Source organism: Labrus bergylta, chromosome 12 (assembly GCF_963930695.1).
Source record: "Labrus bergylta chromosome 12, fLabBer1.1, whole genome shotgun sequence".
Classification (NCBI taxonomy): Eukaryota; Metazoa; Chordata; class Actinopteri; order Labriformes; family Labridae; genus Labrus; species Labrus bergylta.
In genome coordinates, this window is record NC_089206.1 from 6,351,731 (window position 1) to 6,372,619 (window position 20,889).

Consider the following 20,889-nt stretch of genomic DNA (forward strand, 5'->3'; position numbering starts at 1 on the left):
TTTAGTACCTTGAATAAAGGAACGAAACAAGATGTTGATATTGTTGGATCATTGCAGAATTCAGACCATTAAAATAAGTGTATACATGATTGTTGGATCTCTTTGTTAGTTTAGGGCTGCCTATACCTCAGAGAGAATGTAAATGCTTCACGCAAAACAGTAGATCCTGCTTTTAGTTTCTACCCATTTGGAAAACTGGACAAAAGGAAAATGCTAATTAAAATTTCCAAACGAGACCATATACCCCATTCTGCGGTACATCTTCATGTTTGTGTGTCTGCGTCTGTCACTTTAACTCACCGCTTTGGTGCACTGCACGTCCTTCCCAAGCAGCCAGTTGAGCTCCAGGTTTCCCTCTCCCTGGTAGCAGGACTGCAGGCGCTCCTTGATTCTTGCATTAATGTCTCGGATGGTGAAGACGCACAGCGCTGAGTCATCCGGTGGGCGGTGGAACTGCTTCTGGCCCTTGGAGAAGATGGTGAAGAGCACATCATCCTGGGCGCTGATGTTGAGCGAGGCAGCGAGAACGCGCCCCGGCTTGCCGAGGTAGGCGGCCTGCAGGAGACGGTACTCAACTCCGTTCTTCACACAGCCGATGGGGAGGGAGACGTAGGAGTGAAACTTGCGATCGTCTTTGCAGAGGCGGACAATGCGAGAGGTATAAAAGAGGTCGCTGGTGGAGCCGCTGGATGACATGCTGTTCTCTGGTGTCTCTGGCTGCACGGTCAGGAAGTAAACAAAGCTACCACTGGCAAAGCCGTATACATAGAAGATGTCAAAGTGGGAGACAAGAGCCAGTGTGTCTGATGGTATCTTGATGAGCGAGGACACAAAGTCGGTGTGCAACTCATAGTCAAGCATAGCAGAAGATTCCGGGTCGCGTGGTAGCTTTCGACTGGAGATGGTAGGAAAGTAGTCCTGTTTTCCATCCACTGCTGTGCCGATAAACAAGGTGCCATCCTGGCCTTGTGAAGGCACAATGACTCCATACATGGTCCCAGTCTGGTTGACGCTGGAGAGGTAGTGCTCTTTCTTGTGGGAGGGCTCCACTAAGATGAAGAGGTCGTCCAATCTGAGGAGTTTGCACACTCCCTGGTAGAGGCTGCCACAGGCCAGTAACCGATTTTGGGAGTAATCGATGAGCAGAAGCTTGTTGACATTGTTGGTAGACACGAGGGGCTCAGAACAGGGCTGGACTATCAGAGGGGGGTAGCACGCCTTGTTGTCGTCCTCTGGGCCTGTGTCGTGGGAAACAAGGAGGGTCAAATTGCCTGATAGCTTGTACACACGGTTGACTGCTCCAATATACAATGCCCCCGTGGTTTGGTGAACCGTCAGGTGGTTGAAGACCCAATCCCGACGTTCAGGGTGGAAATTAGTAAATGTCTGCCCACTGCACAACGCAGGGACCACTAAGAGCCAGAGAGCCAGCAGAGTAGCTGTAGCTCCTACTTTAGGTTCAGGTGATAAAGTCCTGCGTGTAGCCCGCCGGCCCTCCATGTTTAACGGGCCTGCTAGAAAACTGCAGAGCAAGCAGAAAGAATCGATGAGGGGAAGATGGGAGGACACCTTCTCCTTTTTACTTGTTGAAGGCTAAACTTGCGGGTCAAAAACTTCACAGGGGTCTTCACATTTTTCTGGAAAAGAAAGAGAGAGAGAGAAAAAAAAGGTGTTAGATATCACAGCATGACTCACATATCCGACAAAAGGAAACACATTTGACCAAATGGAAAGACTCTTCATTAGAGATTCCACTGCTTGAAAAGGTCAGTACCAGAGTTCAACCTCAGTAAGGCGGTGAGCTGTGGAGAAGAGTAGTGGAGGTTTAAAGAGACAATGAGCGGAAACCGTTATGGTGCACATTCCAAAGGTGGTGCTGGACACAGCGGGACAAAGCAGGAAAGAGAGGCAGGTTGAAACCAGGCAACGGAAATTAGCCTGACCTGACTCATACTAGCGCTCCGGCTGTCGCACACTGAGCAAGGGGTTTCTAAGAAGAGAATAACACAGACGTGGCTCACCGACTCAGAATGCTTTAGACACTGGACAATGATTCACCAGAGTCAATGGAAATTGTGTTTTAACGCATTTAACACATTTTTTTTTGCCTGTTAAACAAAACTATGATGAATTTAAGCTTACTTAACATATTATTTAGAATAAAATGATTTACCATAAAATACCATCACAAAGTGAAATGAGATACTATGGTTGTCATGACAACAGAATTCCAAGGCATCAAATATTGGGGACCCTTGAAGTTATTTTATAATCAAAAATTGCAAGCCAACTCGTGCACACTGTCACTGCATCTACAGTTGTTTTTTTTTTAGCTCAGGCAATTTCAGCATTATTTCATTCATTCATTTATAATTTCATTGAAATACCAGTGATTGAATTGTTTGAAAACCTGTGGTAAAGACAGGTATGGATGTATCGGAAACGTTGACCAGCTAATGAGATACAGTACAATGGCACTTAGTTGAAATTCCTGTGCTCTTTTCCTTTAAAAGATCAGCCTGCTCACCCATCCCCCACATTTTCCACTCTGACTACACAACCAATCAACCAACACCCTTTTCCATATCTATCTCTCAAAACATACATCAAGCAAGTTCCGCAATTTATGCAACCATGCTCAGCCTGGACTGTGGAGATCTCTGTATGTGTGCCATAAACCATGAGACGAAGCTCAGTGCAGTCTGTCCCCAGGAGTTAATTATCTCGTCCATTGGAAAGGAAGGCCTGGATCTTATTACTGGAACAAAGTGAGAACAAATTGGGAGCCACTACTACTACACACCCCTCCCCTTGCTCTCTGCTCTTCAAGGGGGCCCAGCTTTACACAAACTGAATCTATTAATTCTTTTTTTCGAAACGTCGCTGTTGTTTTTCTACCCTTTTATCCTATTCATCTCCCGCTGATATGATCAGATCGTAGAGGGATTAATCACGGGTGGCACAACAATCATCCTTAAATAAATCAACCACCGTATTAGATCTGTACACAGCTCCCTCATAAAAAAAAACAAAATATACACTATCTCTGTGTGTGTGCCTCGTTCCCTCAGCATTATCGGTGTACTCAATCAGAACCGAGCAGTGTGAGGGGCTAACAAGTGTAGACAATGGCAGTGCATCCCAAAATCAAGTATGATTAGGCGTAGCGATCCAAACAAGGGTAATTACTGTGGAGCTGGAGGAGGTAAACTGGGGAAAGACATGGGGACGCCAGGGGGGCTCGAAACGTGTCAGAGACGTCCCTGCATCGTTTGTCACACTCCAGATTTGCATTTCTAGCAGTGAGGGCGCAGAGAATCAAGGGTGAAAGATGTGGCTGGGATTAACGAGCTCTTGCAACTGATGACCGGGTGGTTGCGTTGTATGTAGAGATATTGCACAAGTTGCTCAAGGCAAGTTAGGATTTGGGATTACCCCTGAACCGTGTCTGCCCTTTCATAGACCTCGTTCCAAATCTGGAAATGCCCCCCCCCCCCCCCTGTGATCAACGGGTACGCTACTCAGCTCAGACTTAAATATAGACCCTTAGGGAGTGTATTGATCCATGTGTCCATAAACACAGCTCCTAAGGCCCAGTCAAGCTGTTCCTGGCGTGTGCGCAGGCAGAGGTGTGGGAGGTGCTCCGTCCCAGAAGCACTTTATTAGCACGGTCATAAAAGTGCCAGAGCCTCTAAAAAAGCAGCGAGGGTTCAGACCCCCCCCCCCAACACACACCCTCACTTTCAGCTTGCCTGTGAGCTGCGGCGCTCCTTTGTGTGTGAGTTTGTACATGCTAGATGTGCAAAGTGGATCCCCTTTGGTGGGTATAATCAACCTCCTGCTGAGCCAGCTTTTCACTCGAGCCCCGCAGCCTTTTGCCCTTTTGGAGCTTCTGCTACACCCCCGCCCCTTAATCGTATATGTGTATACAACGTTGACTCCCGCCCATCTTTTTTCTTCTTCACCTTTTATACTTCTTTCCCCGTAACTGGGAGAAATGTATGCCTCACCCCGTCATGTTGTGGCAACAGCTGCAGAGGCAGAAAGAGAGTGACTGCATGGTGTAAATTAAAAGGCACCACAGAGGTTATCCATTCACATCGTTTTCGGTAACAGATGTAAAGAATGTTTTGTTTAAGTTGATTACGCGACCACCTCTTTGTTGCACTTGACAGAGACTTCTTTATGCTGTGCAGCTGAGGAGAAGCCTTGAGAAGAATAAGAACACCACCAGATCAGCCCCGTGTGCCGTTTAGTTCAAAGCCACGTCTTTCTTTTGTTTATGAGGAGTCTGAATTACCGACAATGGTCATTAGCATATAAATGCAACCAGGAATGATTCATACTTAAACATAGTTCCCTCCTGACCCAGAATTAAGAGGGATGGCTCTCTTAAGTGAACATAATTGCAGTAAGGTCGCTTAAGTCAGCAGATTTGGAAATGCTGCTTTAGTTATGAAATAATCGTTTTCACCATCAGAGCTGCTGCTCCGACAACAACTGGCTTTTTTGCAATATCAGCAATTTTTTTTCCACACAGTGTGTATGAACAGTTGTCTCTCTCTCTCTGACAACACCAAACACAACAAGTCCTGGTTCTGTTCAGTTTGTTGACGCATCACAATTGTGGTCGTTGTACTGAAGAAGACAGATGGACTGGCATGATGACAAACTGTCAACACTTCCACTGTGTTACATCACATGAGAATATGGAATTCCAAAAAAACAACTCAAAGTATCATAGTCATTGTCAGTAGATTTCTATTTTGACACTCATCTAACAATCTTTTTGGCAGACATGGGGAGGCAACGAGAAGGAAGAGCATCAAGTCGAGAGAGACGGAGAAGCACTCCACGCTCACAGCACACACGCAAGCTGTGATGCTGGCTCGGGCAAAATCCTTTTTTTTTTTTGTGTGTGTGCAAAACTTTCATAATGAATAGTCAGGAGCAGAAAACATTATGTTGGCACACTTAGCGAGGCTGCTACTGAGGCCTTGTTAAACAAACTTGTCCCATTGGCCGCCTGTGCTCTGCCACTGTGCCCCCGTTTGTGGCTCCCAAAGATGAAATGCTGGTTTATTTCCCCAGCCGCCGTGCAAGAAGGAAGCAACTGTGCCAACTGTGGTCAAAGGGAACTGCATGCATTATGGCCGATTATCTCATGGAAAGATGCTCAAAAAGCAGCAGAATAAATAGGCAGGGGCCAGATATGAGGAAATGTGAAATGATAAGCAATGCAAAGCATCACTGACGGATGGGGACACAATTGCCAGAGGGGCGGTTCAGCAGCCAGAAAACTGAATCAGGATAGAACAGACTGGAGGAAGGAGGCCTCTGGAGAAGGAGCTTCTCTAAACCTTTATCACCCTGGAATAGGCATCAGGTCTTCTGCCTTTGTGCCTTTGGATTCCCCCCCCCCCCCCCCTTTTTCATCCCAACATACTAAGCTTCTTAACAATGCAGCCAAATATGCCTGATCTCCTAAATTCATATTTACAGCAATTGTATTGCAAAAGATAAAGAACATAAACCAAAAATCCGTTTACGGTGCTAAATCCACTGTTGTGGGACAGGAAAAAAAGGAAATGGGAGATTGTGATTTCATGCCTGGGATTAATGTGTTATTCCCTGGATGATTAATGTAAACCGTGAAATCTTAATGCTCAAGTAAATGTGATATGCTCAAAATGAAAGAGACAACTTGGAACACAATTTAACAAAACCAGCTAGTCAAGGAAATTGAAGGTATAAAAAAGAAATTGTGAAACACGTTCTCATTGCAGGGTAGGAGAAGCAGTGGCACAGTAAAAATAGAAACTTTAATCTCCCCTAAAGGAAGATCTTCTTCTATAGGAGCCTATAAAAAAGCGATTAGCAGCAGAGGTTAGTCCATTAGTCTTCTCTCTTTGCCGCTATCAAGAGCAGAGATAATGAGAGGACTCGCTGGCATCTTGAGTTGTTGAGCTGGAGTGATATTTATACTTCCTTTTGTCTCAATGGAATAGATTTCTCTGCTCAGGTGCCAGCTCTATCTCTTGGCATTCAAGAAAACTGAACACATCTCGTCTTCATCTATCCATACTTCCAGCCACCAGAAGGAAAATGACACAGCATCAAAACAGTAGAGAAAACCAAAAGAACCTTAACTAGCTGCTATAATTTCTCTGCATGGTTTCCTGTGGTGTGGTGAGGGAGTCAATTAAGCCTAATGTTCCTTTTTTTGTGACAACAAAATCACGTTTCTGGCACTTTGATAGAGATTTAATCCAGCTGCTTTAACAAGTCTCTAAAGACTCTCCAGCTGGACAAAATGACTCAGTGTGTACTCACAAGAACGAGGAAAAAAGAAAACAACTCTCCCAAATTACATTTTCTGCCATTACTCGTTTTAAAATCAAGTTAAGAACTTAAAATCATTCTTCTTATCTAAAAATATCTGCACAGTCAGGAACCCAAATTTGATTAAGTGCCCTGTCACCCCATTAGATGATTGGCTCTCCTGAACGCGGGGGCTTGCTTGTGGTCCCTTGTGTCTCCAAAAGTAATATGGGAGGCAGAGTCTTCTATCATCAAGATCCCTCTCCTTTGCAATCATCTACCATGAGGCAGACTCTGTACTTCTAAGAGAAAGGTCTAAACTTTTCCTTTTTGATTAATCGTACCGTCTCAGCCTGATCTCTCTCTTTCTATCACACTAGCCAGACCAAGCGAGTCACAGTTAATGGCCGTGCAGAACTGAATCTGGCTCTGTTCGAGGTTTCTGCCTGTTTGAGTTTTCTTCTTGTCACTGTTGGAAAGTCCATGCTCATGTCATGGTGGATTCATTCCTTGTTAATGATACAGCAATGATTGCTGTCAAAAACTGTTCTTGATGTAAAAAAGTCATGAGATATGACTTTTTGCAATGTTCTGTGTAAATTTGATTACTGCATTAACTGAGGAACCCTAATGCTTAAAAAAAATCATTTCTGACATCAAGTATAAACACATCTGTTTGGGATCTGATTTTCGTTTATATTTAGACAACATGTGCTATAGGCTGTGAGCGGCAGCGGGAAAGAGCTTTAATTTAGTGGTACTTAGTAAATTAATGTGCACTTGTCCACAATTAAGCGCGTGCTCTAAGGGCACTCTAGCTGAGCACTCTGCATCCACGCTTTAATAGCACTATCTTTGTTAGTGACCCATATCAGCGCACTTGCTCGTGACCAACCGAGTTTAGAAGCCCTGCAGCAAGGCCTTCAATTGCCTTTCAGCGAAATGTGCCCATTGACAAGCAGTGCGTCGTTCAGTTTTTTAGGCCCCTCAGAACTTTGGCTTTTAATGAATGCATGAAAAGGAATATTCAAAACACCCTTCACACACACACACACCCTTTGAGCTGATTCACAAAAAAAAAGTCTGTCATCATTACTTTGAAATAATAGTCTCTCAGCATAGAGGCTTATCCCTGAATGCAAACAAGGGGCACGTGTATCTAATCTTTCCTTTAACCCCGTCTCTGCCGAGCTCCCTCTTCTGCTGCACGCACTTCAAAACTCTTGTTAGAATAAACACACGCTGGCATAACACATTAAACCTGTGACATCCACCAGGAGAGATTACAAAGTCATTGTTATTCTAATGTTTCCCCCTCCTACAGCCGCCACGTCCTCTAAACACAGGCGTGCACACAGTCACTCTTGTGCTCTTATACAAGCTCGGATATGCACACATCCGCCCCCAAAATCAAAGGCATGTGCACATAGACATGGGTGCTCAGACACATATCCGCCATAGACATACATAAATTATCACACTTATTTTCTCAATCCTTGCTGCTGCTGACACAACTAACAGCCCCCTTGTAGTCCTCCTATTAAATCTGAGGTGGAATCCCGAGGTCTGATCTTCTCAAAGCAGCTCCACTACCAGAAGCTATACGAGGTGTACGCCTCATCATCTCTGCCTGTCATCCTTCGGAAGCTGCTTTCCATTAGGACGCATTTCCATAAATCTAAATTGTAAAGGGGCTCAGCAAGAGAGAAGGGAATCCACAGCGGGCGAGGAAAACAAACAGAGCGGGAGGGTCTATGGAGGCCACGGGATCAGATATTTACCTCAGCTCACGCACAGATTGGAAGTGAAAGAGGCTCTTTGATTGACGCCATATACATCTTATCAACCAAAAGGGCCTTCGCTATTCCATGACATGTTGACCCCGTGCAGTACTATTCTGTCAGTCTTACAGTTAATATGCTGGTATTATGAAAGCTATATGTGAAGGGATGCAAATGTACAATATGAACTGTAAAAAAAAAAACATGTTTTATAGATTAATAAAGGCATTCACTCAAAATCACCTGTGAACATTGAGAAAATTGTATTTCCTGCGCTCCAGTAATAGTATTGTAATTTGAGGTTGGATGGAATGCAATCCTGTTTTCTGGGACGTAATACACTCAAAGGTGTACATTATGTTACATATTGTGTTTTTACATGTATAAGGAGGGTTGAGAAAATGAAATGATAAACAAGAATAGACTTGGGAGACTTGTAAAAACAAGCAGTAGAATCTCAGGGAGGTGTCAGGTTGGGCTTTTGACCTTGTATAATCAGCTGGTCCTGAGGAAAGCTAGGGTCATACTTGTGACCCCAGATCACCCACTTCACAGTGAGTTTGACCTTTTACCCTCAGGTCGTCGTTTTAGAGCTCCTGTGAGGAAGACTAAAAGACTCCAGGTCTCATTTTTACCAAGTACAATTAATATGTTAAACAACAATTAGGAATTTGGTGCTCTTTTTGCACTTGAATTGCACATTTGCACACCTCCACTTTGCACTTTAATAACTTGAATTTCCATTCTGGTACGGGCTCTTGACTGATTTTATTGCGTTGTTTTTATTTGGTTTTATATTTTGCTGTGTCATCTGATTTTTTTAATTTGTTTTGGTTTATGTTTCATGGTGATGTTGTCCTTGTGTTTCTTGTCTTCTGTGTGCTCCTGTTGCAACGCAAATTTCCGCTTGTGGGACAATAAAAACTCTGAATCTCTGAATCTGAATGATAGGTTCTGGGCAGTTCAGTAAAGTTCAAATCTACACTTGGAATGAGACGTTGTATTTCTAAAATCGTAAACCTCTTCTTCTCCCTGGCCAAATCTTACAGCACATTTAAGAGCCGTCGAAGCAGACAAGTGGACTTGGTGAACAGATACAACTTGGCTGGTGCACCAGGTAGCAGGTGCAAAGGACAGCCAGAGGGGCATTGGTGTGAGTGAGCAGGCAATTGTGCGTCCTGTGTGGAGTAGACTGGAATTAAATGAGTAAATGGCTCCGTTTGTCTGGCCTTGCTGCCATCAGATTACATAAACGCTTGGTCATTAATGTGCTGCAGAGTTTTAGAGAGAGGACTAGCAAAGCCAAGAACATATAGAGATGAAATTAACCCAAACAAGGGCAAGCCGCAGCTCGACCTGCGTGTGTGTGAGTGTGTGTGTGTGTGCAAGCACTCCGATCTCTGGTGTGTGTTCATGTGCCCCAGTCAGAAAAAAGTATTTGTTTTCTTTATCAACAGACTCTCCCTTGCAGAGGTGTTATCCGCCTGCAGCTGCACTCGGCTAAACAAAGCCTTGACTCTGACCTTTGGTGAGCAGTGTCCCAACCAGTACGAGGAACCGATGGACTGAGCCTTCTGTCAAATAATCATGCCAAATCCGCAGTTAAGCACCGCCACACTGCTTTGCAAGTGAGCTGAAATGTGTGAGATAAAGCACTCCATGGAGTGTGTCTGTGAAACATTACAGTTTCACTGAGGCAGATTAATGAAGAAGATCACATGAAGAAGAAAAAAAACAGCTTCCATTTCAGTAGCCACACATGTGTCCACACACGTTCTCTCACGTACTCCTTCCACCCCCCCCCCCCCCCTTACTAACTTCATCATTTGTCTCATCGGGATCAGAGTCGAGCTGGAGCACGGCTCAGTGGCCACAGCCACTACAGCGGGAGGGGATTGAGAGGAAGAGTGGAAGGATGGAGGAGGGAAAATGAAAAGGGGAGCAATGAAATACAGCAGGAGAGGAACCGAGATAAGGGGACAGAACGAGTAAATGATTGATTGAGAAAGTGGGTGAGCGGGACAAAAACAAAACAGTGGCAGGCTCAGTTGAGTGTGTAAAATAGATATAGATATGACAGGACGGACAGGGAAAAGAGAAAAGGAAGGAAGGAATGAAGGGAAGAGAGGCAGCCGTGTGGCCATTACTCCAGCTGGGTAACAAGCCGTTACAGCCACAGCGGCAGCCACAACTCCAGAAGTTGGCACGATACGTCCACTATTATCTGGAGCAAATTTACACAGCCTGGCTGGCACACTCTAGAGGAGTAGGCAGAGGGAGGGTGCTGGTAAAAGAGGGAGATGAATGAGGAGAGACATGTGGAGAAAGGAGGTGCACTAAAGGCTTGATTGTATTATTTTGGTCTATGCTATATGTACGCATTAGACAATGAGAGCTGTTATTTCACAGCAGCCAAAATCCGGAGTGATTATGTAAGAGTTTCTGGGGGGAGAAAAAAAAAAAAAATTATGGGAATCCTGTCAGTCAAAGTAATCCCTCCAATTTCTCCAGCTACTGCTTCATCTAAGAGCCGTATGATACAGCCCCGGCCTAGCTCTGTAATCACATGCTGGCTGAGAGGATGAGGCTGCTCTGGGTTGGCTAACACCCAGGGACTGGAAGCACAGCAGGAAACACTCTCTTCCACTCAGCTGCACCATCAAAAAACACAGTCAAAAGATCAGTGTGAATTGCTACACGGCTCAAAGGGGATAGGCTAGAAAGGGGAGCTTAAGGTGCCGTGTTGTTATGAGTATGATGACATCAAATATCCTCAGACCAGGGGTGTGATCTGAACTCTGACCAAGGCAATCATGATGTAATGCAGGAATATAACCGGGAACGCTTGCTGGGCACGCTGTGGCTCTATCTAAAATCAATTAACTGTCAATTCAATTAGCATGACTGTGGAGTTTGTGTGATCTTTATTCCCCCACGGCTCTGAATCCTGGAACAGTTCGCTGGCAGCCCGCATGGCACTGGCATGGAAAGACGAAACTACACACCAGGCAAAGACACACACAAAAAAAAAAAAAAAAAAAAAAAACACCCACTGCTCTTTCATGATCTGAAAGCTAAAAGCCCAGTTTTTTAATCTATTGATAAAGAAGGAGACAGTCATCCAGGCTGTGAGGCGATTGTGTGACTATGTCTACAGCTTCAATCAGTGTGAGTGTGTGTGTGTGTGTGTGTGTGTGTGTGTGTGTGTGTGTGTGTGTGTGTGTGTGTGTGTGTGTGTGTGTGTGTACACACAAGATGCTGTCTCTTTCCGACGCCATTCCTCATGCTAATCCAGGACGGCAGGCAGCCTTCTCTGGGACTCTCTCCGCTGGGTTAATGATGTTTACAACGAGCCACGCTCCTATCATGACACTTTGACAAACACAACCAGATTGAACATGCAAACACATGCAACCAACCATAAAAGTTATTCAGCTGTTTCACATGACCTTTAGGGAGAGATTGAGTTCTTCAGATACCACGAGAAAATGATCCTAGACTGCTTAAAATGTTCCCAGGTCTTAGCAGGAAGGCTAGTCAATACACCGACGTAAAACAAGTTACATCTTCTCCAGAGCAACAGCTAACAGAGAAATCATTTATTGTAGCTAACTAGTGTAAATGAGCAACAAAGAAGATTTGTTTTTCATTCAGCGAACACAAAACAATAGCAAACAACAACAGAGCAAAGCTAGCTTACAGTTTATCACTTAGAAAATTATCTGTAATAAGCTTTTTCTAATAACACATTTCAAGACTGTATTTTTTTGTTTGAATTGATTTAATATTAAACTGGTTAAAAACGAAACAAAAGAAAGCTGTGTCATGCTCAAAATCAGACTTTCATGGAAGCTCTCTGGCATCGAATAAGGATGGGATGCTAACTGAGTTACTGCTAAAGTTAGCCTAGCTTGCATGTAGGTGTTGAAGTACACATGAAATTAAAAATGCATGTTCCTTATTCTAATCCAGCATTAAATGTTCATTTATCTGCCAAAAATTTTTCAATCAAGAACTGTCTGAGTATTTTTACATCAAATTACTGTATTTTCTCTTTAAGTAAAATGTTACGAATTTCTGATGACCCATCCTGCACTCAGGAGCCGTTACACATTTTTTAGACCAATATAAAAGCTTGGTCGAATTTAGCAATCCAATCAAATTCATCCAGCGATACAACAATGGAGACTTTAAGCTAGTTTAAGGGTAAAGATATCAAATTACATAGATACGGTTTTATTTGTGTACAGGTGTGAGAAAAAATAGATATGAATGCTTTTTATGGCAGTATCTGTGGGGTCCTGTTTATCGGCCAATACTGGAATCTAGTTATTTAGTTAGGTATCAGGATTGAAACATTGAATTGGAACGTCTCTAAAAGGGTTCTTTAACTTAAGTCAAAGCTGGAGTTGCACAGCTTTCTACCATCACTCTTCTCTAGGTCAGCAGTAGCTCCAGACACACACACACTTGTCGACCTTATCTCCTGTCATGACTTATTGCAATGGAAGTTCTTGTGAGGAGTTCGGCTCGCCTCACCCCGACACCCCCCACCCCTCCAGACTGAGTGCAGAAGTATAAACACGAGGCCTTGTCCTCAGATTGTCTGCGTCTCTGTCTTCTCACCAAACTCGATTATGAGTCAAAGGGTTGGAGGTCATTAGAGTTTGACTGAAGCCAGACTGCCCTCTGTGGAGCAATAGGGCTGATAAGGCTTCATGTGAAAAAGTGAGGAAAGAGCTGTGTTGTGATGGTCGTGACTGTTCACGGTAGCATTGGCAACAATATCTGAGGCGTGAGAAATGTATAATGTTGTGAAAAATGTTGCACTCATATCAACTAGTGAATAATGTTGACATGTCTACAGTAGAGTAGCACAGTAAATCTGACTTAATGTATTGGTTGTATTGTTTGTAACGGAAACCTTCATCCATTGTTATCAAGACCTTCCGTGACCCTGAGCATAATGGTTCCTGCCTCTCAAACACACTGTCTGAGCCCCATTAAGGCCTATACTGCCAGACCCTTTCTGCTCCTCCACGTCTAACTGATGCATTATCGCACAGTCGCAAAGGTTTCAGCCTCTCTCTTGCTCTCTCAGTCGGTTTTTTCTCTCCACCTCAGCCACCTCTCTAATTTCATCAGAGGTGATAAAACACCACAAAATCAAGTCTGCGGCTAGTTACTTAGCCCAATCTCCCCCTTGGATGAGAGGCAATAACAGCATGTGGTGAGGAAATTGGGTGCTTACTCACACAGAAGGATACATGCCTAGCAAGCAGAATGCACTGTTTTCTGTGAAGACTCTGGTGCACAAGCCACCACAGAACAGAACAATGGCGCTCCTTTCTCCCTGTGTGTGCAGCAGTTATTTTAGCAGGCAGCAAGGGGTCGAAAAGAGCCCATATGTGCCACAGCTGAAGTACGATGGCAAGCAGCGCATATTTGAATAATTAACTTGTAAATCTTGACCTAAAAAAATCATTAAAGAATTAAGGGGGGGGATTACCGACAGAAATACAACGTACAAAATGTTTGTGTAAAACAAAGTCTTGAGTAGTAGACAAACATTGGGTGATACTGTCCTTCATTTCTTATCATGGACAGACTTGTAATGCTTTATTGAAGCATTTTAAAAAGAGAGAGAGCCTAGCACAGCCATGAGACAAGCTCACTCTACATTTGTATGCAAGTCCAACTAGGTCTTGCAATGAATATGAATAATAAAACAGCAGCGAGTGCTGCAGTAACCATTAGATCAGCCTTAAGAAAAACCTGTTTAAAAATCCACCTGATTGTCCCTGTGGAGCGCAGCAGCCGCGGCTAGGCCATGCCAGGACAGAGGACAGAATAGGATGAGACGCAGCTCAGAGAGACGGCTGGCTGGCTGACTGACTAACTGAGAGTCTGCTGGATCAGTGCTGGAGTGCACATGCATGCCTTCCGGCTTGTTCCGTGTGAACCTCGTACAGGATGCAGTGCTGGCTGGGATACGGTGGAAAATCAGCAGTGGCTGGTTTCCTTTGAGCCAGTGTCCTGACTCCTGAGAGTGGAGCAGGCTTACTGCCACAACAAGCACTTTTCTGTCAACACACGGGCGAGAGGGTAAGGAAGACAGATTTGCGAACATATCGGATAATTAATGAATTAAACATCTTTATTTTACTACTGAAATACACAACTACAAACTGTTCTGACAAGACTCTGACATGTTTCATAATCAAATGTACTTCCAGTTACCAAATATGACAACTTGACTTGCCTATTAGCCAATACCCTCCAATAATAGAGGGGGAAACATACTACTAGTATTTTTACCAGCTGTACACTGCTAACCCTGTATGGTATGTGTTTAGTATCATTGTTGGCCTTTCTCAGTAAGCAGAAATAATTCTAACCAAAGCTAGTTGCTAAATAAAGCATGAAACACACATTTTATTCTTACATGAAACTGCTTTCTTTTGTGTGTTTTTTCCCAGTTATAAGATTTAATTCAAAGATGATGGCCGGCATTTGGCTAGCTTTGACTTACTTTACACCCCGCTAGCAACAATGTTGTTGTTTGTCCTGAATCCAGATGATTTTTTGATGGGCTAAAATTCTCGTATTTGACTCCCGCATTTACTTGCACACTCATCTAAATCTGATTCCACATTTTAGGATGTATGGGCAGCACAAACCAGTATCAGAACATCTCTAACAAGGACACTCTCAAATGGCCAGGTTTTTCTTTCTCTTTATATAAAAATAGAGGGAACATTTTAGTCGACTCAGCAAAAAGACACATTCACAGCAGTGACATATAGCATGTGCAAAAATAACATGCAGCCCATTTATTACACATGTGGCATCATTGCTCCCCACCTGCTTACAAGCAGGACGGGTGAGCCTTGGGGAGGTGGGATGTGGAAGGAAAGAAGGGAGGAAGGAAAGTCATGGCGACCTAGAAGGCCTATGATGAAAAATAGCACGTTGGTAGAGTAATAGCAATGCATGGTATTATTCACGGTAGCTGTGAAGGTTGAGTATTGTTCTGTATAATGCGCACAATATGGAGGCAGCGTTTGTATGAGCATTATCGTCCAGCGGTGTGATGAAGCACAGAGAAACGGCAAAGGATCAGAAGGGGACGAGGTCCAGTACTCATTATGTTCAAAGTCACAGGGACAGGAGGGAAGAGAGAAATGCCCCAAGGACTTCTTGGGATTATGTTTTGTGGCCTTAAAAAAAGCCAGGCAATATAGAAAACCTTGGACACCACTGAATATTACTTCGCCTCTTGGATATTTTTTCGAAGCTTAGTCTCCCTAAGCCCTTGAACTCTGCAAAAGAAAGTCTACCAATGGATATGTTGGCGCATTCCTCAATATCTATAGAGGCTTTATATAAGTAGAATGTGTACAACCGCAATTACAAAGTTATGTTAATCAACAAACGATTATGAACATATTCAAATTGGTTCACAAAAAAATCAAGTGTTGTACTTGTATTTACGATACAAAAATGAAATGATATGATACTATACGATTCTAGGGCTGGGTATTTCCCACAACCCCACGATCACGATACAGAGGCCAGGATACGATACAAATCGTGATAAACATTTTGGATTTTGGATGATGACCATGTCCTCCACAGAATTCACTGAAACAGCTGTTCTGTATTTTTAAGAATAACAGAAGAGGCATATGGATCCTACAGCTTAAAACACTTCAATTCAGGTCCTCAGAGACCCTAGGATTATTCTAAAAAATGAATTCATTCAGCAGGACTGTGATCGCCACCAAGGCGCCCCCTCCTCCTGTTATACGCTTCATGTAAGGTGACATCACATCATCATAAAGTTTAACATGTTGACGCAAAACTCAGACGCCCTTGCAAAGAGGACGAGGTTCTAGCTAGTGTAGTTTTTAGTTTAGATCAATTTAAACAGTAAAGTGTAAAGAGTGAAAAGCTCTCCTGCGGCTGCCTGCAGAAAAGTCCCTTTTCTTTTCTTTCAGTCATCACACCTGCAGACACTCGGTGCTTCGGCTCTGCCCTTTCAGATGAACCAAGAAAAATTCAAGCAGCCTCGACTAGAGATAGAGGTGACTGAGGCTGCCCTCGAAAAAGCGCACATGTACAATACTTACACTGCACAAGACTCCCCGGCTGTCAGAGCCGCTCTGAGTCTGTCAGCGCTGTATGAAGAGATACTACAACCCGTCCACTACATCAGTGAACCTGGGAATAAGTGCTTCACACTCATTTTCACAGGCCAGAGGCTCCTGAGTCCGTCGCCCTGCTCTGCTGTAGATATAACAAGGAGATAGTCAGGCCATCCATATTCGTCAGCCAGACGCTGGAGAGCATCTTTTATGTGTGGCCACTCAGGCTCGCACGACTGTCCGTCAGTATTCTTCTTACGCTACATCTTGATATAGACACCCAGTGGAGAGGGGTTGGATCTGTGGAAACCATGTCATTGATGTAATCACACACACTCGCATGCGCATAAGTAGGTCTTGAAGGAAGAAAACATTGACATTCATAGCAGGGATAGTCTGGATCCAGCTGTAGTAGGAAATGGACTGTAAATCTTGGACAAGAGAAATGCATGCATAAAGGGCTTAAGTGTAAAAGCTCTCGAGTGGAGTATTTTACATTAACTTACAGCCACCAGATGAGATTTCCTTTTAACAAGCACTGCCTCTCTCTCTGTATGCAGCAGTTGCTTTCTGAGCATTAAGTTTGATCAAAGACTAATCTGTGCTTGTAAGATGATTAAAATTAGCATCTGTTTTATTGTTAAGGAAGCAGGGCAGGCCGGGTACCACATCCCCACAGTGAAAAAAACGAGACAAAAAGACAGACGAGAGAGCGAGACAGAGGCGAGAAAAGAGCAATAAAGAAGGGAGAAAGAGAGCGGGCGAAATAAGAGAAGAAAGGGCGCAGTAAAGAACACAGACAGAGCAATAATAACTCAAAGTAAATCAAAGAAAATGGAGCATTCCCTTGTGTGGTCAGTGTGTCCAATGCCAAACCCAGGCGATTAGAATTCCTCAATGGCTGCTTTTGCCTCGTATTAACTTTTTTTTTTCTTTCTCAGACCGCACACATAGATGATGGAACGTGGGGGGAAGGACGTCGTGGCTTTAAAAGCGATCATGCTGGGCCACGGGTTTAGTGAAGCAGGAAAAGGGGGCTTCGCCGGGCAAGCTAGCCTCGCTCCCTCAAAACTGAGATGTGTAACTGAATCCTCTCATTGATGAGTGTGCGGTGGAAATGATGCCTGTGTTACGAGTCACCAGTGGGCAGTCTGTCATTGTTCAGTCTGGAGGAGATAGGGGTTGGAACATACATTGGTGAAGGGAACTAGGAAGTTGCCCATCCCATCTGAGCCAAACAAAACAGCCCCCCGCTTGCTGGCTGCTCCCGCTTCTTCCCCATAAACTGCATCAGCAGCAGGCAAAACATATAATCATACTCCAGCGAAAAACTGCAATAACAGGAAAGAGAAAGAACGATAAAATCAACTATTTGCTACCCCGGAGAAAATGTAACGAAGGGGGGAAGAAAAAAAAAAAAAGCCCCATTCAGCATTTCATCAGGAACATAAATAGGAGCAGCTTGGGCAGACTAACATGCTGAAGTGGGCTAATTAGAGCGCTCGGTGGTTGGTTTACTGCCGTTTCAGTCTGACTGGGAAAGAATAGGAGTCAATCGGAGAGTTTTTCACACATTGCACTTTTTATGTATTCCATCAATCCTTAACTATTGTGAAGCTCAGCTCTTCCCTGTTTGCGTCCCCCCCCCCCCCCCCCCCCCCCCCCCCCCGCCCCCACTGACCCTGTCTAAATGGTGCCACTCCGTTTCATCCCTCCTCCTGACACTCAGCGCTCTTGACCTCCATGAAAACAGTCCCGTCATCCTGTTCCGTCCCTCCCTTCCAGCTTCCGCCCCGCTTCCTGCCTGACTCAATGTCACGAGTTAAAACACCCACACACCTCCCTGTTTCTTCCCCTGCTTTGTATACCGAAGGCAGAGCATGATGGATGGATGACAGAGCAATTCTTCAAACGCCAACCCCTCACAGTGTTTCTAAGAGTGACCCCTGACCTTGATTATATCATGAGGTCAACATAAAACCACTGATTCTAACTCCTCACTTTGTCAAATAAGGCGGCTTGGTCAATGAACCTATGCTTCAAAGATGTTGATTTAGATTCCCCTCTTGGGTCAGTTTGGCTTCTGCAGGTCTAATATGCACCGTTCAGTTTAGACCGTTAAAAATACTGCGTTCGATTCAGCAAAACAAAAAAAAAACAGGAAACGTTAATTTAGACGTTCAAAATAAAGCTTGCTGAAGAAACATTCAAAACGATCGCTTTTTCAAAAGTGTTTGTGGTTATTATTGTGACACATTCATGGTATTAGGGATGAGACCGAATACAGAGACGCCAATTAACTTTGGATCTGATTCGTGTGATACAATTATCAAGTGTGACGTGTAAATACCTGCACCTTGTGAAAGGAAGTTAATCGGCCAAGGAAGAAGACAGCGGGATGATTTTGGGTTGCTGTGAAATTAAATTAAAGAGATAAGGCGAGACAAAAGGGAAAGTGCAACCAATAAATACATGAATCCTGCACTTTACCTTTTAAGGCATTTAGTATTCCTCAGTTAGTCAAATATTGGATGTTTCACGACGTGATTGTCATGCTATATATACAATTGTCGCATTTTAGGACAGGGTTATACGGTGACATCGTTTTAATGGGCCACACTGGGTATATCATGTACATCGTGAGTTACCCTGAAAGCCGCCCTTGCGAAGGTATGGTAACACTCAGCAAAAACACATGGCTCGTTTTAGGCCTATAGAACCACTTTGTGTAGTTTATTAAAAAACGCTCATGGGACCATAGAGGAGTAACCCCATACTACATAACTCAATAGAAGTGAATATTTTGCAGTTGGTTTCACATTGAACCTTGGTCACTGGGATGAAGTCCAATGTTGGTTTGGCTCATCCAATGACCCCAAGTGTGACCCTTAACAGACTTTTAGGGTATCAATACGACAGCAACACTTGAAGTATGAAGACCAACTAGAACGACGCATTTCGTCTTGTGTTGCTGGAGCTTTTTGACCTCTTCAAGCGTTTTCACTCTTCATGCACCTTGGTAGTTGGTGAAGTTGTGTCGGAAAACCCTACTCTGCTTCTTCAGGGTATCCATGCTACATCAGCTGTCTTCGACCGAACGCGACCAGAAATGACAGGAGGGGTAACCTGTTCATCATATTTTGACGAGTAGTGCCACTGCCTAAGCCGCTTTACTTGATGAGTTTGGAGTCAGCGTCTGAGGGAGCAAAGTTCCTCGAAATCTTTTCCCCGTGGCCTTCTTCTTTTGAAAGGTTGATCATATCCCGCCCAATATCACATCTCATCATCTCAATCAGATACAGTCTTTCATCTGCACATTTCATCTTACTGAAATGAATAATCAATGGTTAAATCTTCCTTAAACCCAGTGAAAGCTTTCAGAAGACACCTCTGAGCGTTGCTCTGGGTTTCAGTGAAATTAAGTCAGACATCCACTAATGCATTTTAGATAGAGCCTTTATTCGGCAGCTAATTCCTCTCCATTTGCTTTCATTTAAAGACTTTCCTCGTAAAAAAACCTTTTATTGCCGAATGTTACAAGCAGCTCGGAAATCGCATTAAGTCAGAAACAGTCTCCTTTTGTGGCTCTGGTGGTGTAATAAAGGATCTGCTCTGGAATAGTGAAACAATGACTCTGGTGGTAAAATCAGCCCGCCTGTCCTTCTGTTAACAGCACATTTCTGTTTTCTTCGCATCTCTTTCTGTGATTGGTTGTGTCAAAGAGAAGTGTACAAAGAGAGGTGGGGTTGTTTTCCTTGACACAGAGATACTGTACATGTTGAACGCCTGAGGGAGGCAGGCAGGCAGACACACAGCATTTCTGCTTTCCAGTCCTTAAGCCATTGAAGCTTCAGATGCTTTGTAAGACACAACCCACCAACACTGTAGCCTTGGCAAAACAAACAAAGGCAAGGTGTCCTTTATCAGGCTCGTCAATGTGTGCACACGAGGAATCTATGAGGGATTACATTGTGGTAAGAAGACGTGTGTGTGCTAGTGTGTGTTCTAACAAGTAAGAATGTGCTTATGTGTACCTTGGACCAGTTCAGCGACCATGCAGCCCCTCCCCTCTTTTTAAACTTTATTTTTTTTATTTTTTTTTATAATTTTCTTTTTAGGATGCACAGCAGAAAGCGGGCTCAGGTCCCAAAACGCAGGTGAATTTGAAAATGTGCTGACACTTCCCAGCATCTAAGCCACCTGCCAGTCCCCTCTGGCATCCCTCCAGCCTGCTCACTCTCTCTCTCTCTCTCTCTCTCTCTCCCCCCGTCTTTCACTCTTCCTACCTCTAAAATAAACAGGAGGGAATGTAAAAAAGAGTGACGCAGAAGAAGAGGGAAGAGGCTGGCAGTATACTGTTAATCACCGGCTTTGAATAAACAGAATAAACCCCCTTTAATGCACCCCTAAAAAAAAATGGAAGCAGCCGAATGCTTAATTGCACCGATCATGCGCTCCCTCTTCAGCGAAATGTGAAATTTGTTTGTGAATAAAAACATTCATTAAGGAGGTTGCAGAAAGCAAATTGTTTATATTCAACATTATGTTCCGAAGGAAAAAAAGAATGCCTGAAACACTGTGCATGCTTTGTAACAAAATGCAAATTCGCTTCACCTCTTCACCCCTGTCAGCTTGAACAT

General features: G+C 43.8%; 1 protein-coding gene across 1 annotated transcript in view; it reads right to left on the reverse strand.

Annotated features, from left to right (window-relative positions):
* plxna2 (plexin A2) overlaps window positions 1–20,889 on the reverse strand; it is a 208,994-nt gene that overhangs the window by 178,394 nt on the left and 9,711 nt on the right. The window contains 1 exon segment of the mRNA XM_065960873.1: window positions 301–1,637. Within this exon segment, the coding sequence (XP_065816945.1) occupies window positions 301–1,500 (1,200 nt within the window). The 5' untranslated portion in view covers window positions 1,501–1,637.